This window comes from Macrobrachium rosenbergii, chromosome 5 (assembly GCF_040412425.1).
Source record: "Macrobrachium rosenbergii isolate ZJJX-2024 chromosome 5, ASM4041242v1, whole genome shotgun sequence".
In the NCBI taxonomy this organism is placed as follows: Eukaryota; Metazoa; Arthropoda; class Malacostraca; order Decapoda; family Palaemonidae; genus Macrobrachium; species Macrobrachium rosenbergii.
In genome coordinates, this window is record NC_089745.1 from 61,246,129 (window position 1) to 61,270,507 (window position 24,379).

General features: G+C 43.2%; 1 protein-coding gene across 1 annotated transcript; it reads left to right on the forward strand.

The window, feature by feature from the left end:
• Positions 1-1,465: 1,465 nt before the first annotated feature.
• LOC136838848 (RNA-binding protein 48) lies at positions 1,466-24,379 on the forward strand. The gene is made up of 2 exons (XM_067104493.1): positions 1,466-1,823; positions 23,133-24,379. Exon 2 carries the CDS (start codon positions 23,136-23,138, stop codon positions 24,000-24,002), a length of 867 nt encoding a protein of 288 aa, XP_066960594.1. The 5' UTR covers positions 1,466-1,823; positions 23,133-23,135; the 3' UTR covers positions 24,003-24,379.

Sequence of the window (24,379 nt, forward strand, 5' to 3'; positions counted from 1 at the left end):
TTTTTTCTTCTGTTAAAACAGACTTTACATGGAAAATTCTGCTCTTGAAAATTTCATGGAGGATGGAATTGGGTGACGTGCCTCCCCAACAATAAAACTGTAGTACCTCAAGTTGCCAAGGAAGGGATACATGACTGTCAAACCTTACCCTCAGTGTTTTTCCCAATCTCTATAGAGACAATTTATCACTTCATAAAGGTAAGGCATATCTATTTTGGTGGGTCTTCCACAACAGTTCCCTTTTTAACAGGAACAATATTGCTACAATCCTAATTAATTTTATTTTGTATTATGAATGTAAATCCACAACCTTCAACCTCTTGAACATCAATGATTCTCCCTTTACAGTCTTCCTGCTAAACAAAAAATAAAGTTTTATGAGGTAACATAAAGAACGAGATAATTTAAAATAAGGCATGATCCAATCTTGAGAACTCATCAAGCTTCTTAATAATAGAAAGTGAAAATCAAATGGCATCAGGGAAACTACCCTATAAACAAACATTCAACAACTGAAGGGACTTAGACATTTAAAAATAAAACATGATTGATTAAAGCAACTACCAAAAATCAGTGTGGAAATTATCTTGCAACACAGGCTACAGATAACTAAAAATTAAGGAATGGAAGAGGGTACAATGAATGGTGTCCAAGGACCATTCATATTGCCCAATAATGATGAACCATTTAAAAAGATAATTTATCACAACATTGCGCAAGACTGAAAATCTATAATATTCCAAGTAGGAAATATAACGAAACCTCCTTGGTATAAATGTACAAGACTACGGGGAACCTAAACCCTTATGATGCAAAGAATTGCAATACATATGGACTGAAAAAAATAAAGCAACTCCATGGTGCATGCCGTTGTTCAAATGAATACATAACAAAGTGGAATTCTTGTGAACCAGTTTGTTTTAACTGTGGTCGGGATCATTGTGCAAGATCTAAGTGTGCTCACAGAACTAAAATATACTTCATGGAAGAACCAGAATGTCTGGAAGAGAAGTAAACTGAAATTGTGTACAAAACTATATCCCGAAAAAGTAACAGAATTTGTTAAAAAAATCATATAGAGACAAAATAATTACAACACTGAAATAATTTAAAACTATCTTCTTCTATCTGGTAGTTTTAATAATTTCTTAAAGTTCACCGTAGAATACGAAAATGATGATAGTTTAACTTTTTCAGCTGTACAGTATATGCCATAATTCAGATTCATTCACTTTCCTTCTCACTTGAAGTATATATGACGGATTCTGACAAATTAAAAAATGTACATTCATTATTTTCCCTGATATAATTATAAGGTAAAATCTAATGTAAGTTAAGTCCCAGGGAGGGGGTAATAATTAAGGTGATATTAAAATTGTAATCTTTTAGCGAAAGCAGTGTCATATCAAAGAAATTTACTACCAAATCCGTTTTATGTAACTAACAGTGTAGTGTGCCCGCAACTGTGTTTGTGGCGTATCCCCGAGGCCGAGGAATCTGGAAGGGCTAAGTTAAGGAAGACTGAGAGTAAAAATTAAAATAGCCATATTAAAAAAGTCGGAAACGTATCTTCGGAAACTTCTCGTTTGCAGAAGAAAGAATAGACGAGTCATACTGCACTGAATGTGGAAGAAGAGACACGAGAAACTAAAACAATTAAGAAACGAATACTAAAAACTAATAAGAGCTTAGGGGGTGCCGATGCAAAGGAACTAACTCCCTACATATATCCAGCCTCAAGTCAGACTCAGCCGACAGCCACGAATAGAAGTTTGCAGTATTGAGCTAAATTTTATTTCTCGTCTATTGGTAGTGGGTTTTAGGTAAGTTTTAACATTCTAACAATTATATTAAGTCTTATTCGATTTAACCCTAAATGTAGCATTGTTAACACGTTCTTAACTGTAGTCTGGAGTAGCGTATCATATAACGCCTGTAGCCTACTAGGCTAGGGAAGAAAAATGAGTGGATTGCCCAAGTGTAGCCTACTTGTTTACAACCTCAATGTCTTCAGGATTTTGAAATATGATTTTCAGGTCTGATATGTTTAGGCCTAGTGTTTTTGTTTGCTTCTGAGGGTAGGCTAATATCGGTATTTCTACGTAATAGCTCCGCATGAATTAGCCTGTTACCATGGAAATTGATTTTTCCTATACATTTAGTGTTGCTGGTGAAGGAGGTGGTGATGTTTATTGTCGGTCAACTATTATTAACAAACAACTCTACCCAATAATGTTGGGGACCCAGCGGGAACTTGGGGTTTTGGATGGGGAAATACTTTGGGAGAAAACCAGACTGTCATGTTCGTCGTATGGAACGGTTCTGCGCATTCGCAAGTCATTAGGGACCCATACCCCTGTCCAAGAAGGGAATGGATAAGGAAATTTGTTATAAAAGGAACCATACATACCCTAACCTAACCTAACCTAGTAGGCTGTGTTTTGTGGATCCCCCGGACCCCCCGGTGAAGGAGGCTCCACTTTTTACCAGAAGTTCCCCTGTAACTCAGCGCATGCGTGATAGCATTCCAGGCAATAACATATCAGTTCTGAGGTTAATTACAGTCGACCAACAAAAAATAAGGGTAAATTCTTGATAAGTAACCAGAATACTTTAGAAAAAGTCAATTTCCAAGATAATACCCCATGCGGAGTTGTATTCTACCCTAATATCAGTTGCAGATTAGTGGTTTTAGGGATAACAGGCCTAGTGACTATATTCTACCCTGATCCAACCTATGGCTCTGGATCCTGGTAAAACTGAAGGCCTATCACTGCATCCCTATGGCTTGGTAGGTCTAACTACCAGTTTACAGGTAAAACTGGCGCTGTTTTAGTTCTACCCCGTATTTAATACCATCCCCTTGGGGATGAACATAAAAACATAAAATAGATGGTAAATGTCATAAGCTTAAACAAAAGATATAAACATAATAAAAAGCATAACCAAATGCGATAAACATTTTGGGTATCTACTGGCATGAACTGGGCCATGGTAGCAGTCTTCAATTTTACCTGGATCCTTACCTGGACGGTCCTGGTCGTTTCGGCCATAAGTCATTTAGGCTGTAACATCCAAAACGATGTAAGACGTTATGTTTATGGAATTTACCATCATTATTTTATGTTTTACATACATCCCCAAGGGGCTGGTACTAAACATGATGCCCATTTTGCACGTAAACGTGCTTACGGCTGAAATGACCCGACAGTGAGCTTCATTCCCATAGATCCCCCTAACCTAACCTAAGGCACTGTTAATTAAAATAAGTAGCCTAGTAGGGTTAAGAACAAAGCAAAACACTTATTTTCAGGATATGACTCCAGCCAGTTATAAAAATTTTTAAGCTGGTTCTCAATCAAAACATTACTTGTTCCATAGGTTAGGTTAGGGATCCAGTGAGGTGAAGCCTCATCCAGGTAAGGGCCGGACACCTTGGGTTAAGTTAGGGGTAGTTTTTTTTCGTGTGATACCAATTCTGAAAGTTTGGTTATTTTACTTCTTAGGATTACTCAGTATTGTAGTTTTTATGTTGTAATCCTAAGTCTCTGTAACATGCTTAGTACAGTACAAAACTCATACTGTATTCTATTACAAATTTATTGTTGTCAAGATATTTTTCAGATGAAGATATTTTCTTGATTGGATTTGTGGTCATGGCTTCTTTGGTTCAGTTTTGTGCAGTCTTGTTCATTGGATTATATTGGCTGTATTGCAAAATTCCATGCAGAATTTTGTGCTTCTGAGAGAGAGGATATTATTTACCTTTGGGAACATTTAGTATTAAATAATTATTTAGTGTCCCAGGTGCAAGTTTTATGTAAGTAACTTACTAAGTAATTACAGTTTTGGCATCATCAATTGGATTATAACCTGTATTGCAAAATTTGAAAATTTGAGAGTAGTGATTTTTTGTTTTGTTTTTAGTGTTAAATAATTATTTGCCCACCCAGGGGAAGGAGAGAACAACACAGCATTAGAGGCTTAATTTATTTCTAATAACCTGACGAAGGTTGTGAGCAGCAGCTTAAATTTTAGATTTTGTAGGCTTTACCTGTACTGGTTGTTTTCCTGAAATTATCGGTGAAGTATTTTGGGTTCTTTTGGTTGCCTTTTGGCATTTATTTAGTCAGGATTACTTATTCTAGACGAATTTTCAGAATTTTAACTTGTTTTCCCTTTTTGAGACATGGCTTGCTTTTGACAATGTCCGACGCAAGTATGTCTAGCACTCATTATTGCAGTAAGGGCTGCAATACTGGGTTGATTTCTGCCAAATATGATTTGCATACAGTTTGTAGGAGTTGCAGGGATCAAGTGTGTTCATTAGATCTGACTTTTGCTGAATTTGTTGACTGGGACCTTAGACAATGGAAAATTTTGACTTTCACATATCCAAGTTGGAAAGAGATAGGAAAAGGAAAGCGACTGCTAGGAGTGACAAGTCATTAGCCAGCCAGGAATCTTTGGAGTCTTCCTCTGATGTTCCTGTTATTTCTGTCATGTCCCCAATTCCCAGTCCTTCAGCTATACCTGTTCATGTAAGCAGCTCTCATGCTTCCGACCCCAGTGCCATTGCCACCCTAGAAGCGAAATTTGATCATAAGTTTGAGTTGTTGGTGAATTCTATGGCCCAGTTAGGTGATTCAGTTTGTGCGCTTATGGACTGTGAAAAGAGTGCTCATAGTGAAGTGTTAGTGGAGGAGATGGCTGTTTGTCCTGCCAATTCTCGTAGGCGAAGGTCCCAGACACACACCCCACACATGGGAGAAGTCATACCGGAGGACCAAGGTAGGCTGGTAGGTCTACCTACAGGCAGTTTGCACCTCAGTTGCATGTGCAGTCGATTCCCAATGACAGAATGCTGTTGGAAAGGAGTTTTTTTGGATGCACACTGTCTTTCCTCCAGTTCTGAAGCATTGAGTCCTAAATGCAGGTGCCAATGGTGTTTTAAGGATAAATCCAGACCACTGAAAAGGTCTGCAGTGGATGTGTCTAGCACCCCACAGGTGCCTCATAGGAAAGTTAAGGAGACTGAACCCGTATGTAGCTTCTGGGACAACCCAGAGCATTTTTTGTCAGAAGTTTCTCCTGTGAAGTGTCTTATTTCAGAGCCTGAACAGTCTCTAAGTTTAAGCATGCTGTGTTAGAGCACCCATTGGCGCCCGAGCTTCCTTCCACTTCCAAGCACGCTTTAGTGACCGAACGCCGTTCAGCTCCTGCACGCTCCTCCAGACATTCTTTGGCATCTCGAAATGTAGCAGTGCCAATTATTCTTTCAACCTGTAAGACTTACGAAGTGCTGGGCGCCCAGTAGCACCCAGACGTTCAGTAGCGTCCAATCATTCAGTTGCTCCCGAGCACTGTATCTTCCGAGCACCCAGTGGCTCCTGAGCGCTCTGTATCTTCTGAGCGCCCAGTAGCTCCCAAGCGCTCAACTGTGCCTGATCTTCCAGTAGCTCCTGAGCACCCATCGGCGCCAGAACGTCCCTCTTCTCATCATTCAGCGACAGCTTTGTCTCTTGCAGCGCCAACTGTTGTAGATACAGCTCTGGCTCCCATCCAGTAATGACTGGATGACATCTGAGTTTTTTGAAGCCTCAGCCTCCTCCTGCTAGCACTGTAGATGCGCCCTTGTCTCCAGTTTTGTCGGCTGAAGAGGAGGTTCAGGATCCAGAGGAAGAAACTCCTGCTACGGAGTATTCAGCTCTCTTGCGTTTTCTGCTTCAAACTTTTCCTAATTTCTTCTCACCAGTGGCCTCTTCTTCTATGCTTCCACTTTCCAGATGAGTAGTCTGTTGCCAGATCCTCGCACTGCGAGCTGGTGCTTGACACAAGTCTGGCTCCCCAGCTATAGAGCTCCCAGAGCTTCGGGCTTGCCTGCCACCAGCTACAGTCTGGCACCAGCGATAGTTACACCAGCATCCATGAGCTACTACAGCTAGCCTGGCACCAACTCCAGACCGGCACCGGCTACATAGCATTTGAAGTTCTGCAGTACCACAGGACAGTGACTGGCATGTTATGGCAGGAGGAAGCATAGGATTTTCTCCTACTGTCTCTTCACCTTCTAGTGAGGTATAGATTTTTTAGGAGCCAGGAGGTACAAAGTACCTGGAGCACCCACCACTCTCAGATGGGTTGTGGTGTTATTTCAGTATAGGTGACAGTGTTTCTGGTTGTTTTTTACATTGGTACTGCGCCCAAGGCAAGGACACCTTTTAAAGTTTTGCTAGCTATCGGGTAACTCCTTAGCTGCATAACTTCCGCTGATGCTTTGGTAGCCATTGGAGTACTCCTTGGCTACAAAGCTCCCACTTAAGTAGAAGCTCTCCACGGTTTTACTGCCATGCCACTACAGGTTAAGTTGAACGACAACCAGATGCAGTTTTTTATTGCAGGCTCTCTTAACTGTTAAGGGAATGACAAGCATTGTATTCAATGCTAGCAACTTTTCTTTGTCAAATTCATTACGTGACTTAATGTTTTGGAGTAGAACTCTGTCTCCATATGTCCCACCTCCTGCCTATGTGGGATTCAGGTATGTAATTACTTGGTAAGTTACTTATATAAAAATGACATTTTTATAATAAAATAAAGTTGTATATATACTTACCAAGTAATTAAAGTTTTATATATACTTACCAAGTAATTACAGAATTGGAGCCCACCTTCCTCCCCTCTGATGGACATAAAGCATAAAACGAATGACGATTGTCTGCTGAGTTGTTCCTAATATTTCCGCTAGTGGGGCCGGCTGTACCACCTACACAAACTATCGAAGTGCTACCCGCGAAATTTTGAATATAAGCTGCTGTTCATAGTGGAACTATAGCTGTGCAATTACTTGGTAAATATATATAAAACTGTTATAAAAATGTCATATTGCAATACACTCCCTGAACACCTGAATTAGCTCCGTCACTGACCAGCCCAAACTACATCCCCATAGCTTTTACCCACTGGCGGTATTAACCGTCAGCGCACAACGCTAAGCAGGAAAATCTGTCAAATGAGTTACCTGAAGTACCGTTGGCAACACTGCTGCAAGTCCCGCCGAGTGAGGCCGAGATCCTCAATTGCTTTTTGTTCGCCATGCTGTGTGGGTGTGTCCCACATCAGGCGAACTTTTGGTCATTTAGCCCGACCCCCATTCAAGTTTTTGGACATCAGATCATGATTTGGACTGTTTTCAACGCATTTTCTCCTGGATGGATACTTTATTGATGGGATTTGGAACTTCTCTCCCGATTTTGACTTTGGGATCGTACTCGACTGATTGGATAGGTCAAACAAGAAGACGCCGCTGCTCGCTAGCGCCGATATCAACTTCGCGGCATCTTTCGGTTTACAGAGCTTCTCTACTGTTGGAGATGCTGACGCCATCGTCCTTACATCGCCCCGCAAGTTTAGGATGAGTACCCTCAAACACGATCGACATTCTGTTTGTGTTTTATGTAGGAAACAGTGTAGTAGTATCAGTCGATAGGTGGCAGTCTTGGCCGGTAGACTGATGGAAGAATTATTCTGTTAGAGGACAAGTTAGCTGAGTATGTCTAGTCTATTTTTCAAGCTTTATGAGGAAATTAACAGAAACTAGAGATAAGATAGTAGTAATAGTGTTGTAGGATATTTAATCGTTTCTTTTTCAGTCTTCTGCCTGTTCTTAGAACCAGCCCTAACGGTGCCGGGGATCATGGAGAACTGCAAACCTCAAGGTAGGATCTACCGTCCCGGCGTGGAGCAGGCAGTGTTGGTGGCAGATTTCCTTCCATCCAAAAAGCATAAGTTCTAAGGTGGATTAGAATTAGAATCACTAGAAGGGTGTAGGAATTTCTAAGTAGGTATTCAGGAAAGTAGTTGCTGCCTTTTGGTTTAGGTCTCATTCAGACCACCTGCTTTATTTCCTGCTTCGTGCTCTGTGCAAATGGTAAAGGTTCCAGATCCGTGAGGGTCGTTCAGATTTGGTTTCATGTATCTGGTTCTGTCTTTGTTTTTCCTCAATACTCCTCCTGAAGGTTCCTTTTCCTTTGGGGGTTTGTACTCGTCTGTCTCCATGCATGGTGGTAATTCTAAGCATCGAGTTTTACCAATATTCATGATCATGTCTTGTAAAGAATTTTCTGATTTGATAATGTCTATCAAGATTATCAGGGGTTGGGGAACAGGACCAGGCTATTTTCTTCTGACTTTCTGATTTGATAATGCTCATCAAGATTATCAGGTAAATGAAACCAGTCTATTTTCTGAAATCTATGTCCTCTTCGGTCACGGAAATTTCCCTGCTTTTCCCTTTTCTTCTGCCTTCTTCCATTGCCCTTCAACATTCTTTGGTCCGCTTGTTGGGGGCTCAGGGTCTCTCTGCTATGCATCCTTGTTTTCTTGGCTTTTAACTCAGCAGAGCAAGGCTTTCTCTTTGCTTCAACCCTGTATTTTAGAGTTCAGCTACCCCTCTTTCTTCAAGTTAAGGGCGTACTTTTACGGATCCGTCGCTTTATCACCTTTGCAAATCCGGTGGTTTCTCAGGCATCCGGCCCAGTTGTTTTGCTGTTTGCGGAGGCAAGTAACTCCTTATTTCATCTCTTTATGGTTCCTAACTGTAATGTATCCTCCGCATTTGCAGATGTTAATGGCAGTTGCCATTCAGCCACAGCTGCTCAGTGTATCAGCACCATTAGTTAACTCATTGTAATGTATCTCCATGACTTGTGGATGCTAATGCAGTCTGCTATCTCGCTCTGTGCCAGCTGCTCTCAGTGTATCAGCAACGAGTAGTTTCCGTAGCCTTTCCATTCTCCAGATAGTTGGTAAATTACCTCTTCTGTTACCTTCGGTTCGGTACTGTGAATCTCCCCTTCAATACTCCTTTGAGTTTCGGGTCCAGTTGGGACCTTTCTCCATCTGTCCAACATCGGCGCGTACGCCCGGTGGTTACTCCGAAAGTAGCTTTTCCTTCTTCCTCCTCGCTTCTTCTTTCTCAACTTTCCGGCAGGTTTTCTGTCCCTCCGTCTAGGCATCCATGTTGTTCCTGTCTTCAGTTCGGATTCCACTCTCATGCGTTTTTTGATACATCCGATTTGGAGGGTTCGGTGTTGGCGGCCTCTTCTCTCTCAGGAGTGGCGGTCTGCCCAGGTGTTGCTGCGTCATCCCTGTTGTGGTGGCGGGGTTTGCTCAACCTAGGACTTCTTTTGGTGCCCAGTGTGTTCACGCGATTGATACGCCAGGTGTCCTTCACGCACCCAGGTGTAGCAGTTCCCGGGTTTTCGAGTTCGGCGCTTGCTAGGGATCGCCTGCCTCTTCTCTTCTCCGGCTTGGTCGGACCAGAATCGACAATCTCTTCCGCCCGTCGAATCCAGTCCGACAAGGATTGTTCATTTGAAGAAGAGGATCCGTACCGATATTAGTTCTTCCTTCAGCCACGAGAATGAGTATAAGCGATGGTGTAGACTTATCCTCACGATCCTCAATCCAAGGTTCGGAGGAGCGACATCATCATCAAGCAACGATGTTCGAATCACTATATGCGACAGAACCGGTAGTTGTTCAAACAAGATGATATACTCCCTCCGGTCCGGTACTGTCTTACACCTCTTCACTTCGGTGTCAGTAAGGCTGGCATACCAGGTTAACATGTCGCCTGACTATATAACGCTCTTGGGCAGAAGATGTGAGGGGCTTTTGAAGCCCGCCTCACTATCTGACATTTGAGAGGGCCCTCGGTTGGCACCTTTGCGCCTGGGTAACAGTCTTTTTTAGGGAGGAGGATATCTCCTCCATGGCCCATTTCAGCCGCTTTCGCCAGCAGTAGCGCCACAGCAAGCTGCGATTATAGTGTGGCTGTCGTTCACAAGGGGATATGGCCAGTATAACGAACTTGTTGCTCTAACTCATGTTCTGGTTTCGCAAATATGCATCGTTGAAGTACAAAAATGTGGAAATAGAGGGTTCCTGTTTAACAGGGAACAGCTGGTACCCACTTGAAGAAGCCTTTTAGGGAATGTCTTCTCTCTCTCTCTCCCTCATTCCAGGGTCGTGTGTCTCCGCATGCTTTCTTTCATTCTCTTCAGCAGATATACCAGGAATCGCTTGGACTTCCACATCGAGAATGCAGGTATAATCTGAACGATTTTCGCTTGTCAGATCGTCTGTGATAGTCAGAAGAAGCATCTGGACATCCTGTTCTATAGTCTCCCTTCCCTGACGTGTTCATCTGTACTCAGGATGCCCCATATCAAGGTTGGGGAGCAACTTGGAGGAACCCAGCTTCGGGGCCCTGGAGGGATTGGGAACGAGAGGAGTTCATAACCTTCAGGAACCTCAGGGCTGGCAAATGGTGGCCATCAGACGTTTCAGTCCTAGCAACACACAATAGTGGGTCTGCTTTGGAGACATCGCATCCTGCCGTGGTCGTATCTGAGAACTCGGGGGGGAACAAGATCATTAGAACTTAGAGGTGTATACTTCTTCCGCTATCTGGTCTCATTCATTAGGTAATCAGGAACCATGGGTAGGCCAAGACGCCTGTGACTCTAGCCCTTGCTTTGCTCTAACACCCGGCCCGAATTCTAATGCTCCTTACGAAGTTGCGATTCTCCCTCATGCGGAAGATCTTTTAGACAAATGATACCCATTATCATCCAAACTCTGCGTGAGGAATCTTGTTGCGGTGACTCGCCGAAAGAACAGCTGACAGTCCAGACACCTAAAGTTATGTTCAGACAGTGTTTCCTTCCAGCTTCAGAAGTCAAACCGTAGCTTTATCAGGTCAATTTGACATGGGGAAGTCTGTAGTCGTAAGGAAGGTCATTCATCTTAGGCCTACCATAACTGAAATAGCTGGTTTTCTCTTTTATTCCTTCGGAAAGTCAAGATTCTTCCGCTGGTTGTTGCTGCCACTGGCTTCAGTACTTTTGCAGTACTTTTCATTTTCCAAATTTAGCAGTAAGATATTTGACTTGTTGTCTCTCGGCCCTCGTGAGATTTGTCGAAGTTCTAATGTTAAGATAATTGGCATAGGTGTTTTATCTCTGTCTTTCGGCTTAGCTGCAGATAAACAATGGCAGCTTCGGAAGTTTCCTAGGCCAGTTTCCTAGAGGAAATATGCGCTTCTCTTCCGGAAGTCGTGCTGGGCTAAACGATCGCTTCGCTCGCGAGGTTCTTGTCCGTGCGTTCGGTTCCGCATCAGCGGGATATCTTTTATGTCCCATGGTAATTGTAAGGTTGATAACCCGCCCACTCGTACACTTTTGTAAGCTCCGCCGAATACTTCGTCCGCTGTCGGCGAAGCGATTAGCGCTTTCGAGAATGGTTCCTGGTTCCTGGTTCATGTCGCTACTACACTAACAGAAGCTGCGGCACACTCTACCATTTTCGTGGTGCGAGGGTTTATCGCTCACTATTGTGCATTCGGAATATGTCCACTTATCTTCTTTCTAAGGAATGGTTCAGAGTCTTCCATTCTGAGGTAGTTGCTTATGAGTCCGTCTTTGTTTTCTTTCCTTCACTTAAGAGGACGCTCAATTCTCCCCACTGTGTATAGTGGCAAATCTCTCCGTCTAGGGTGCATTTAGTTAGCTGAGGTGGCATTCCTTCGTGCGAAGACTGAAGGTTATTCACTTAGTCCACGCTTAGCGTGCGAAGTCTATTATCTAGGTGCGCCATTTAGCTAAGGTAGTATTCACGTGAGTATGTGTGATTATTAGGTTAACCAGATAGAAAATCTTTTAGGGCTTTAGAATCTACAACAGTGATAGTATAATCACATGAACTTAAGTTCAGAGTATCTAATGATCTCAGTCTTTGATAGTTTTCACTGAAACTTAAGTTCAGAGTATCTTATATCTCTAGTCTTGATAGCTCTCACAAGAGTCCAAAGTGCTGCCCCATGTAGCCTAGGTTGTTTTGTCGGCGCTGGGATACTTCGCCACGCCATGGCCCTTTGCCTAGTCTCCGCAGGGCGTGGAGGGTCAATGCTTGGCACAGTCGCCTCATTCCTCCTTAATGGTGCAGGCTCTGAATACTCACTTGGGAGATGCATCGTTTCTCTTTACGCGAAAGTTATTCTCAGTCTGTGTGTAGCCGCTAACCTCTATCGTAAGCGCTCATTTAGCTAAGGGTACTCTAGTGCGATATCTCAGTTGCACACTTGGAAGTCGGTGTCGTTTTTCACGACTTCTACCTAAAGATGTTCAGTTTTCTTGGAAGAATTTCTCGCTTGTTCCCTTGGCGACGACCAGCTCGATCTTATAATTACATAGTAATGTTTAGGGTGGGGGGAACTATAGGTAATGAATGTAGTCAGGAAATTGGAATTTTAGACTCTCTGCAGTCAGGTTCATAGTGAGAATACAGGGTTTGACGTTAGTACTGTGAAGATAGGCAGATCCAGTGGACAGGTTTGGTATTTCTTAACCTCTTGCTGCGCAGACATCGGCGGCAACGGACGGCGAAGAACTTGAAGATCCTGCACACTCAACTTCTCCTCCATACATGAGAGGCTACAATAGCCACATGGGAGGTTCTTCACCTCCATACATGAGTGTTTGATTAGCCACATGAGGTTCATCGCACTTCCATACATGAGAGTGCTTTGATTAGCCACATGGGGTGTTCATCTGCACTCTCCACACATGAGAGTGCTTTGATTAGCCACATGGGAGGTTCATCGTTCTCCAATAATCATGGGAGGCTGTGATTAGCCACTTCAGTTGGTTTTTATTTTTTTGCTACTCTCTATCCATGAGGAGTTTCCAATACCACATGAGAGGTAGTTTGACTCAGACCCCTCCATAAATGACAGAGTGCTTTTGATTAGCCACATGGAGGTTCATTGTTCTCCACTAATCATGGGAGGCTGTGATTAGCCACATGGTAGGTTGGTTTTCAATTTGCTACTCTCTATCCATGAGGAGGTTTGAATACCACATGAGAGGTAGCTCGACTCAGACCCTCCATAAGTGAGAGTGCTTTGATTAGCTACATGGGAGGCTCCATCGCTCTCACTAATCATGGAGGCCGGGATTAGCCACATGGTAGGTTGGTTTTATTTTGGTTACTCTCTATCCACAGAGGTGATTTGAATACCACATGAGAGGTGTAGCTCAACTCAGACAGTACTCAGACACACTGACGTCGTACTCTCTACAGACATTCTCACCTGCTGAGTGGGATAACCAGGTGGAGGATACATTCATTTATACAGAGTAGGTGAATGAGTTACCTGCTTTCCTGATGCAGGTCATTGAATTAGATTGATCCCACCTCCACTAAATTTGTTAACGGGCTAATTCAGGTGTCTAGGAGTGTAATAGCGAGTTATAATAAATTGGCACACATTTACCCGAACACCTGAATGACTCCCACCCTCCTCCCCACTTCAATTCTTGAATAGCAGATAACGACTGGGGATCTCGGCCTCACTGCTGGGACTTGCAGCAGTGTTAGCCAACAGTACTTCAGGTAACTCATTTGACAAGATTTTCCTGTGCTTGGTAATGCTGATGAAGTTTGTTTACCCACTTAGTGGGTGTGCCATGGGGATGTAGTTCAGCTGGTCAGTGACCAGGCTAATCCAGGTTCAGGCATTACACATTAGTTTTATTATGAAAACTTCATTTTTCGGGACTGACATCAGGAGCACTGGCTGGGAGTGGTAGAGTCCTCCTGGCAACTTTCAGTCGCATGTCTCGGATTTTCGAGTTTTTCCAGCTGCCAAGAATATCTGCTTTTAAATATCTAACTTCCTGGTAGTTACATATATAGCTTTATCCCACTTATCTGCTGTACAAGACGCAGAAATTAAAATTGGCGTAATCACGTATAGATGGTCAGGTACTGGTACCTGAGCGCCTCTACCAGGTAATTTAGAACCATTCCCAATTGTATTGTCCTCAGAAATTCTCGCCGTCAAGTTTCTATCAACACGGAAAATTCGCTCTTACTTTGGTTTGCTTTACTACAATTGGTGAAGTACCCATTACTGCTTGGTTTTTATGATGGCTTTCGCTGATTTTGACGCCCCCTCGATTTTTCTTTTTTCTCATTGTTAGCCCATTTGGTCAGTTTCCGACTGAAACAATTGTTCTTTGTACTTGCTTTTCAAGATGGCTGACCCTAGCAGTTAGAATGTGTGCTAGGGGATGCAAGAACCGCTCTCTACATACTGCTCTTGATCCTCACACAGTTTGTAAGAAATGGTGATCATGTGTGTGCATTTGATGATAGATGCAAGGAGTGTGAAAGTTTGTCTGAGAAAGAGTGAGGAGAGTATGATCACTATGTGAGGCGATTGGAAAAGGACAGAATTAGGAGAGCTAGATCATCCAGTGTCCTTCAGCTAGGTCTTCTGATGTCAGTCCTTTCTAACTTTGTCTGATACTAATATTCTGATCCCACCCAAGGTTATAGTAATCTTGCATCCTCCTGCAGAGTCGGGAGTAGTAACTGGTTTTTAAAGGATATAATGGCTGCTATTTCTGGCCATAGGAGTTTCTGTGCAACCTTTCTTCGGATAGGGAAGTGATGTGGGGCAGTGCATAGTTTGCAACAAAAGTTCGGTGACAGTAGTGCAGTGGAGTGGTGCGTCTGCTCAGGTCTGTCACGCCCCAGCCTCTAGACCTTCCGCTCCCAACCCCTGGGAGAAGGGAACGCGACAGGCTAAGGGAGGTGAGACGTTGAACAACGAGCGGACGCCCTCGAGCGATCTTGTTGACGCATCCCAGGACGCCCTCTCGCTGCAGGAAAGGGCGAGATGAGGACGTGTTCGCTTTTCCTCGGATGACGCAAGACCCAGACGGGTTACGCCAATCACAAGAATCTAGATTTTATCAAGAGACGCAGGTCCCCTTCCCGCCCCAACCTCTTTGCAGCAAATGGAGTTTCAGAGAGATTCCTGTCGAAGAAGACGGGCGCTTTGGCGCCTAAACAGAGGCGTAAGACGATAACTCGTCGGAGGAAGAAGACGATAATATTACTCAGTTCACGCTTCCCGCCCCTCAGAATGGACGGTCGCAAGCCGCGCCACCACCTCTTCTCATCAAAAGATCCCAGCTAGAGTCTCCGGTTGTGGAAGCTCGCAGCCATCTGCCATCTCAAGAAGGAATCTATGATGTCAACAGACCCAAGAGGGTAAGGCAAGAATCAGGACAACAAGACGCTAACAGCCAGCAAGATGCAACCGGCAAGTTGCAGCGCCATAGACGCTTCCATCAACAAGTCAGACGAGTGACGAGGGGACAAGGATCGCGGAAGCCTTCGCAGGTTGACGTGAGCGCGCGACACGCAAGCAGCACTATACACACGCTTCCCCACTGCTCGACATCGAGAAATAGCGGATCCTTGGAAGAGATCTCAAGAGGAAACTCAAGAAATTTCATGCCGCTGACTGAAAAGACTTCTTACTTTTGGCGACTTATTTCCCTTAAATCGCATTTTCAACAGGCCTGCACTCTCGAGTCCTCCCTCAATATTTGATGGTAGACCCCAGAAGTCTTCCTCATTCAAGAAGCATGGAGTGTTGGCCAAATCAGTGAAGAGAGCCTGACACTGAATGATTGATTTTTGAAGAAGAAGAACAAGGAAAGAACTTCTTTCCTCTCCCCGACAAGATTGGCTTCTAGATCCAATGCGGTGGTACGAGACTGGGAAGCCTGTTTGGGAGTTCCTGCCTCCCAAGGACTTCTCCAGACCTCATGACTTCTTCACTTGAGCAGCAGCCACACAAAAGCCAAGTTTCTGTGGTCCACTGGAGTTGACTGGCTTCATGAAAGGCGCCTTCAGAACCATTAAAGTCTTCAGCTTTGATGGACTGGACTCTGGGTAGCTCTTGCAGAGTTTCAGATGAGAAGAATGACACGAATGTACCTTATTGCCTGTTTCTGACAAAGCTGTGAGGGACGGTCGGGCTCGAACTTCTGCCCTTTTCTTACAGCAGGTGTTATCAAGAAACGAAGCTATGCTGTGTCTGCTCTCGTGTCTTCAGGAGTGACTATAGCCTGTGAAATCTGAACTCTTGTGGCGTCTTTATCTAAACAGCCTTTCCTTCAGGCTGGTTAAGGATTTATCAGCAGCCCTTGCACATCAATCACAAGATCTGGATCAATACAAGGACTGCTAGGAAAGTTCCGCAAACCTTTTTTAGCCAGGAAGGACAAGGAAGCTCTCCCACGCATCAGCCCTTCGTGTGGGAGAGCCCTTTCGAGAGGAAGTCAGAGAATGGCTGCTGGAGGACAACTTCATAAGAAACCAAGCAGCAACCGAAATCCAAGAAATGATCATCACAATAACCTCCAGACACAAGTGTGGGAGCTAGGCGTCCCACCTGGCAAGAGTGAGCCAAAGGAAGTGACGGTGGACAGTCGGTTTTGAAGGAAGGATACAAGATTCCCTTCCTAAGGAAGCCCCCTCTTTCACAAGAACTGTTAGAGTTGACAGCTACTTACTGGGAGCAAAGCAGCAGCTCTCAAGAACAGGTGACCCAGATGCTATCAAAAGTAGCAACAGAAGAGGTGGAAGACCTGGCCAGGAGGGTTTTTGGCAACAGACTTTTTCTGTACCCAAGAATCCTCGGTTGAATCAGTTCCCACGTAAAGTCCACTGAACAAGTATCACGTAAAGCAAAGCCGTTTGCCATGGAGAGATTCATGTCAGTCCAGCAGGCACCAGACAGGAAGACTGATGGTTTCAATAGACCCACAGGACGCTGGGTGATTTTCACGTGACTCAATTCACCCAACTACAGAAAAACATTATCTGAGGTTTGTGCATCCTCGACAAACCTTATCAGTTCAGAGCACTTTGTTTTGGGACTAAGACTAAGCCCCTACGCTTTCTCGAGTGGTATCGAATATAGCTTCATTGTTGCATCTAAAAGGGATACGGATTTGATGTACTGACCATTGGCTAATCAGAGCCAGATCAAAGCAAAGTGTCTGAGGATCTACAAGTTAGCAATGAATTTTGACGCGAACAGTTAGGTCTGGTAGTAACGAATAAATCACAGCCAATGCCTTCACAGGACATCATCTACCTGTGATGAGGATTCAGGTCAGGTTTCGGCTTTTCCAGCTCCCAAAACGCATTCTAGATTGGCGAAAGGTGAAGCTCTTCAGGGAGATGGACCTGTCTTCGCGAGGAGTGATGAGTTCGTTAGACCCTCTCCTCGACGAACAATTCGTTTCCATGGGAAGACTACATCTACGTCCACTTCAGTTCCATCTGTCAAGCTATTGGAAAAGAGGCCAAGATCTGAGACGTGGATTCTGATCCTCTGGGAATCAAAAATCATTTGAGTTGCGGAACCCAAAAACTTCAATTAGGCTCTCAACTTCACCAGAAGAACCCCGACCTAGCGTTGTATTCAGGACGCATCGATATGGGATGGGGTGCAACCGCTGTGGAAGTGGCGTAGACTTCAGGCCCAGGAAAACGATCAGAAGAAATGGTATATAAATGTCAAGGAACTGTACATTCATCTTGCAATAGTCCACTTTGTGAGAAGGTTCAGAATAAGATTACAGGTCAACGAGACAACACTGGACAGCCGCTTGGCCTACATCAGGAAACAGGTGGCACTGCTCGATTCCTTACGAGGCAGCAAAAGATCTCCTCTTGTTGTGGCAAACTAACAACTTAACTCTGATCACCTGCTCATAGAGGGAGAGAAGAACGCCAGAGCGGATCTTCTCAGCAGATGGAAGACAGGTTCTCACGACAGAATGGACCTTGGCATCACGATGTGTGCAAAGGCTTTGGAATCTGTGGGGGAGAACCGCCACAGACCTCTTTGCGGCTGACAGAGAACGAAGAGTTACTAGCCTACTGCCTCCAGTCCCAGACCAGAAGCAGTGGCAGTGACGCTTTCCCTCATGAATTGGGAGGGACTATACTCCTTTCCAAAATGTACAGATCTCTCTGGCGTGGTTGTCTGGGTTCGGGAGAGGTATGCATATATGCCAAATGTATAACAACAACAGCGAGATAAAACTATTTCTCCCATTGCAGATATCAAATAAAAACCTTTTTCGCATACGCAGAATTCCAAGTCTATTACTTTAGGTTCACGGATTGATAATGTTTAAGCAATTACAAGAAACGGAATCAGAGTTTATCAATATGGCATCTCATTTGGTGGTGTTGCCAGTACTCACACACGGATCCACGTGGCGCTTAAATCCACGTGGTAAAGCAGCTTAGATTTTCTAGGAGCACCTTCTTCCTCGGTGGTCACGTCATCACGGTATTATTATGTCTGAGGCATTTCGTTTCTACATATACCTTGATTTCTTAACATCGAGGGTAAAGAATAAATTGGTAAGGTGAAATATGAAATAAAGCATAACAGTAAGTTTGGCGTAAGAGAAAATAAACATTCAGATACAGACAAGATCTCTGCCTCTCTCTCTTAAGAAGGTTGATGGGCTAAATTTCTCTTGGAAAGGCAAGATAAAACTGTAGCTCTCGGCCAAGATTTTTGAGAGAGATGAAGCGCTGCAAGGAGTCAGGGGCAGAAATCGGTATCTCGACGAAACTTAACAATCAAAATTACACTGGGCTCAAGTGAAGTCTTATATGGCTAAAAGTTAATACGTCTCAAATCCGGCAGACCTTAAAATTTTATGTGAAGCATCGTATCAATGTCACGAAGGAAATTGGAAGAATGCAGCTAGCACGTGATAGTAAATTCAAAAGAGGATGCCCGGCAAGATGTGGCTGCAGGTTGTTGGACAGTTTTGATTAATAACATAGCTGATAGCCTGATGACTAGTTTTCGAATAAATTATATATAAAAGAGAGTGATTAGGTCATGTGTGGGAAACCTCTCGAAAAACAAACGCACCTTGACTTTTACCTCAGTGGTGTGGAAAGTTTGATTGGAAAAAGTGTCTTTTAAAACCTTAAGATGATCAATGCATTCAAGTATAGATAATAGAGAAGGTAAAGAAGTTTATTTAATTCAGATTAAAAATGAATACAAGAAATATATCACCCATTTCATAGCATTAATTAAATACTTTTAAGTATCTAATTGTGCACAATGATAAATACATCTATACAAGTACTGACAAAATAGATAAGGTGATCATATGTAAAAAAAGCCAGAGATTTAGAAAGAGAGAGAGAGAGCAGTATGGAGAGGAAGGAGATTAAAGTACCTGGAAACAAAAGCCCCAAAAATCTTATAAGTATAGCCTCAGGGTTTTGTCTCGAAGACATTTAAAGGTCTGTCACACACGTGTCAGTAGCCTGTTCGTAAAACTGGCAACAACAGGGCAGATCTTTAAAAAGCCTCTGCCAGAGACTCCATCTGTCAGGGTGTGATGGTATATGCACGCTTTTCCTCCATTCAAGATCCTAGACAGAGCCAGCGAAGGTCTATAGAGTCGAACGACGCCCGCATGACCCCTGATAGTTCCATTTTGGGTCTATGAGACCATGGATCACCGAGATGGAGTGGCTAGTAGACACCCCAGATCGTTACCTTGTCGGAATGATCTACCAGACAGCCACATATAGAATTACCACGTACCTCGCCTCAACCCAACTGCCTTCGCGCGATCATCGAAAAACTGCAAGAGCTGGAAGGGTTTTTCAGGAAGCTGCAAGAGCCATCGCGAGATTTGAGGAGAACGCCCATACCACAAGGTGTACCAATCAAAGTGGGATTTATTCAGGGAATGGTGCAGAAAATAACATTTCCTCTTCCAGTACCTCTCTCTAACCTCAACTGGCAGGATTTTCTTCTTGCATTTGAAAACCATGAAACCTAGCAGTATCTACCATCAAGGGATACACCGCAGCATGCTTAAGCTCCGCTCTTCCGGCTATAGAAATAGCTTGACGTACTTTGCGACAAGACTCACGGATCTTCAAGTAAGGTCTTTTGAGACAGTTAAGAGGAAGGACAACCCAATTCCCTTCTTGGAATTTGGACGTAGTCCTAGTAATTTTTAACCTCGAGCCAGGTTTGAACCTCTCGCATACAAGGCTTTATGGAAGGATTCTACTAAGAAGACCCTTTTCCTGGCTGCTTTGGCTACAGCCAAGAGTGGTAGGAGAACCATGCCTTTAGGCAAGAAAGCAGGGCTTCAATGGGGAAAATGCAGTCTACCATTTCCAACTTGGTTTTCTCGCCAAAACGAAACCCTTTTTCTCAACCATGGCCTTAGATCCTTTTCCCATACCAGGGCTGTCTCATCAGGTGGACAGGAAAAAGAGAGAGGCCTTTGGTCCAGTTAGGCCTCTAAATTTCCATCTACAGAGGACCAGAAACATGAGAGAGGTCAGACAGATCACCTCTGGTGCTCAGTGAAGAAAACCTTCGTTACCCTTTATCAAAGAATGCACCATGCTTTATCAAGGACTTAATAAGGGAAGCTCACTAAGAATGTGGACGAGAAAGCTTCCCAACTCAAAGTCAAAGCACACTAAGTAAGAGAGCTGTGGCGATCATGGCTTATAAGAGACAAACAGGTCTATGAAATCGATTTTGGAAGGGACTTTTACGGGGCGTTTCATCTTCGTGATTTGCGTTACCTGAAAGAAGCATGACCCAATATGAGATCATGTCTTCTGGGTCCGCACGTTGCCTCCGCGCCGTAGCTGGAGAGGGTACTACTGCCTCTACCCTATAACCTTTTTTTTTTTTTGTATTATACTCCTTGCTTTTTCTTGATTTGAACCTGCAGGCTGTTCAGAATGTTGCTGCAACCTCTCCACAGTCTGGGGTTGCAAGTCTGCTAGGTTTTTATGGAGGTGTTATTTAGTGATTTTAGTGGGTCAGGTGGTCAGCTTCCTGTCCATGGCTATGCCAGGATAGCAAGGGTGGTGGTCTAGTCATGTTAAGGTTGAGGACCGTGACAGCCCCATAGAGACTTACAGCCCCCTGGGATGTGTTGCTGGGTCTCTCAAGGAATGCAGGCTATCGAGGCAGGATAATTATGAAGCCAGCTTCCTTATCAGTAAGAAACCAGAGCATGTTGACAGCCATTATTTAGTGTTTAGTAATTACACTAATTCCCAACGGTGTTTTGGTTCTCTAACCCACCACCAATGGTGTCAATAATCATTATATACATATGTAACTACCAGGAAGTTAGATTTTTAAAAATGGTATTTTCATTATAACAAGTTTTTAAATATAGTTACCTGGTAGTTACATATATAAAAGGTCCTCTCCTCCTCCTCTGAGAACAACAGGGGCATGAAATTTCTGAGACAATTGGGTATGGTTCTAAGTACTGGTAGAGGGCGCTCAGTATGGCCACCTGATTCATCTATATCGCGATTGCCACGAATTTTGAATTTCGTCGCGGCGCGCCACTTAATCGGGCGGGATGCTTCATATATGTAACTACCAGGTAAGTATATTTAAAAACTTATTTTATAATGAAAATACCATTTTTAGACACCTTGAGAGTTTTGCCCCCTTTCCCCGCTTTTTGCCTGGGACATCAGTAGTGAGCCTACTCTAGCTTTGGTGCCCACGAGTCATTAGCCAGATTGGCCCGCGTTCGAGTCTCTGGCTGGCCAATGAAGAATTAGAGGAATTTATTTCTGGTGATTGAAATTCATTTCTCGGTATAATGTGGTTGGGATTCCACAATAAGCTGTGTGTCCCGTTGCTAGTAACCAATTGGTTCTTAGCCACGTAAAATAAGTCTAATCCTTTGGGCCAGCCCTAGGAGAGCTGTTAATCAGCTCAGTGGTCTGGTTAAACTAAGGTATACATATTTTGGACAGACCCAATAGGACTTTTACAATGCGTCCTCCAATTTTCCTTCAATTCCAAGGTTTCGGGTATAAGCTTCTTGGCTCTTCACTCTGCTGAAGATTTACATGTTGATAGTTGCTGTTCTTTGCTTTCTGTCAACGGTAAAAGCTACCTTCTTCTCACGGTCTTCTTGCAGTTTTGTTCTTTGTTGAATGACCTTTCCTGTAAGGTGCCAATTCCTGTTTGCCTGGACTTCCGAGCTCCTGGCGTCACTTCCAGTGCCTGATGCATTCGGCTCCAAGCACCTGCACCACCTGGAGCCTTGTCATTCGCTCTAGACCGCTGGCTATTAATACATAAGTTCACACGGCCCAGGTTCTTACGGTTATGGAATTTTTTAAGCCGTTGTAACTTTTCAGAATTTTTCTCTGCGTACAGCTCTTCACATCTTTGTTCGGTACAAGGGTATCATTGAGTTCACGCTAAGCGTGATTAAGTTCAGTTTTTTGTCGAATCTGCATTGATTTTGACGTTTTCACTGGCCTGTCATAAACTCGGCAGAGTTGGCAGCTAGTTTGCAAGGTTGTCTGCGATTCTGCACTTCCTTCTACTAGTTTGCTCTTTTGGCTGGGAGTCTGCACGTCCATCAATGCGAGGCATGCCCACAACGGATAGAGGACGTACCAGGCAGCCTCTTCCTTCAATCTTCATGGCAAATGAATGGATTTTGGAGATACAGGAAGCATCTTTCTAACTCCTTGCCAGATGTTGGCCTCCTGACAGCACAAGTTTTCTGTGGAGTCCTTGTTCCTCTTGCATTTAAATACTTACAGTTGTCTGAACTTGGTCTTTTGGAAAGGAAGTTCCTTCATCCGTGAACCTAGTCCTGGATTTCTTTTCAGTGCTTTGGTTATGGGTTGGGGATCCTTGTTAGGAAATCAGGTTTTTTTCGGGTCGTGGTCCCTGAAAGACAGATCCTTCACTTCCTTCTCATAGAATTGGAACTTTCTTCACATAACTTCAATGCTGGATACTTCTACATGAAAGGCTCTGGTTTGTATGCATAGGAAAATTTTAGATTTTATAGACAAGGTGCATTATGCAGTGTCTTCCTCCCAACTCTGCTAATTGTTTTAAATTCATGTATGTTTCAGAGGTGGTATAAAGATATGAAAACTACACCTAATGACAAAGGGTGCTCCTTTAGTTGCTGGATGATTTTTTACAAACCTTTGTTGTGCAATTCATAACTTTATCTTTTCTTGTAGAAACATAAAATAACCCTGTGTAAAGAATTATGCCTGTATCATTGTAACAAGGAAAGTACACTAATAGGTTTAAATCAGTGTTCCAGGTATGTTTTACTCTTATTCTTACTCTGTATATTTGTTTTTGTGTAGTGAGTCATATTTCAACATTGCAGGACATGATTCGCCCTGATGCTGTGAAAAAGCTTCCTCATCATGAACAACTTGAATTTTGCTATACCAGAGCTAAATACCGTCAAGGGAGAAAGTTGACATCAGTCAAAGTGTACACTGTTAATGATGAGTCTAGATACTTAATTGTCACTGGTGTGCCTGCTGTAAAGATTCTTGAAGAACTGGAAAGGCTGTGCCTCAGATATGGAAATATAGAATTACTTGAAATTCTTCCAGATTATCCTCAACCAAACTTTGAAGAAGCATATCTTCTAAAGTACAAAAATATTAAGAATGCAAGGTTTGCCAAGGTGAAGTTAGATGGAACATCTTTTTATGGAGGAATTTTACATGTATGTTATGCACCAGAGTTGGAATCTTTGGAAGAAACAAGAGAAAAATTGGCAGATCGTCGAAAGAGCATAGCAGCCTTGACTAGATATAAGTTGAATGCTAGTGAAGTTAACAAAGCAAAACAAATGGATAATGTACAGATACATAGGGCTGCAACAAAGCGCTATCTATCCCAGATGAAAGAAGATGTGTCTTGTATGTATAAGAAGCATTTTGACACAGATAAAGCAAGTAAAAGTGTACCTTCTCAAAGTACATGTGAAACTGAAATGCCCTTGAAGTTGTCAGTCAAGACCTCTTGTGACTTAGTGGGAAATATGCATGATAATGACAAATTAATATCCACCAAAGATTCTAAGCAAACTGATACAGTTCCATCTAATGCAGGGAACAGTCCATGTGAACCACAGGCAACTGCCAAATCAGACACCTGTAAAGTGAATCCTACAAGTAAGAAGAAAATAAGAATGTTCAAAAATGCAAAAATATTGTCGTATTCCATTAAAGAGGACAACTGATCGTAGAGTTTGTATTTTAATAGGATTTTCAACCAACACATGAATTTGTTCATTCATTTAACAGTTTGCAATTATGATCTTTACTCAGTTCTGGGTAACTTAGCAGAGAGATGTAACAAATCTTATCCGTTAAGGTCCTGTTTTTATATGGAAAATTTCAGAATGTAAAAATTATACTTTTGGGCAGTACAGTATAACTAAATGTAAGCATGTAAACAGCAGAATCCATGTATGAAAGCTTTGCAAAATTTCTCAGCCCGCAGCCAGTTTACATTTTTGGTGACCCAACTCTGAAATATGATGTAAAATTGGAACTGCCTGTACTCTACTGTATGCAGAAACTCTTTTGCCTAATACATTTTTCTTTTTGTATTGTA

What these genes read in the sequence shown, in the direction of transcription:
- LOC136838848 (XM_067104493.1), top strand. Translation starts at nt 23,136, where the DNA reads ATGATTCGCCCTGATGCTGTGAAAAAGCTTCCTCATCATGAACAACTT.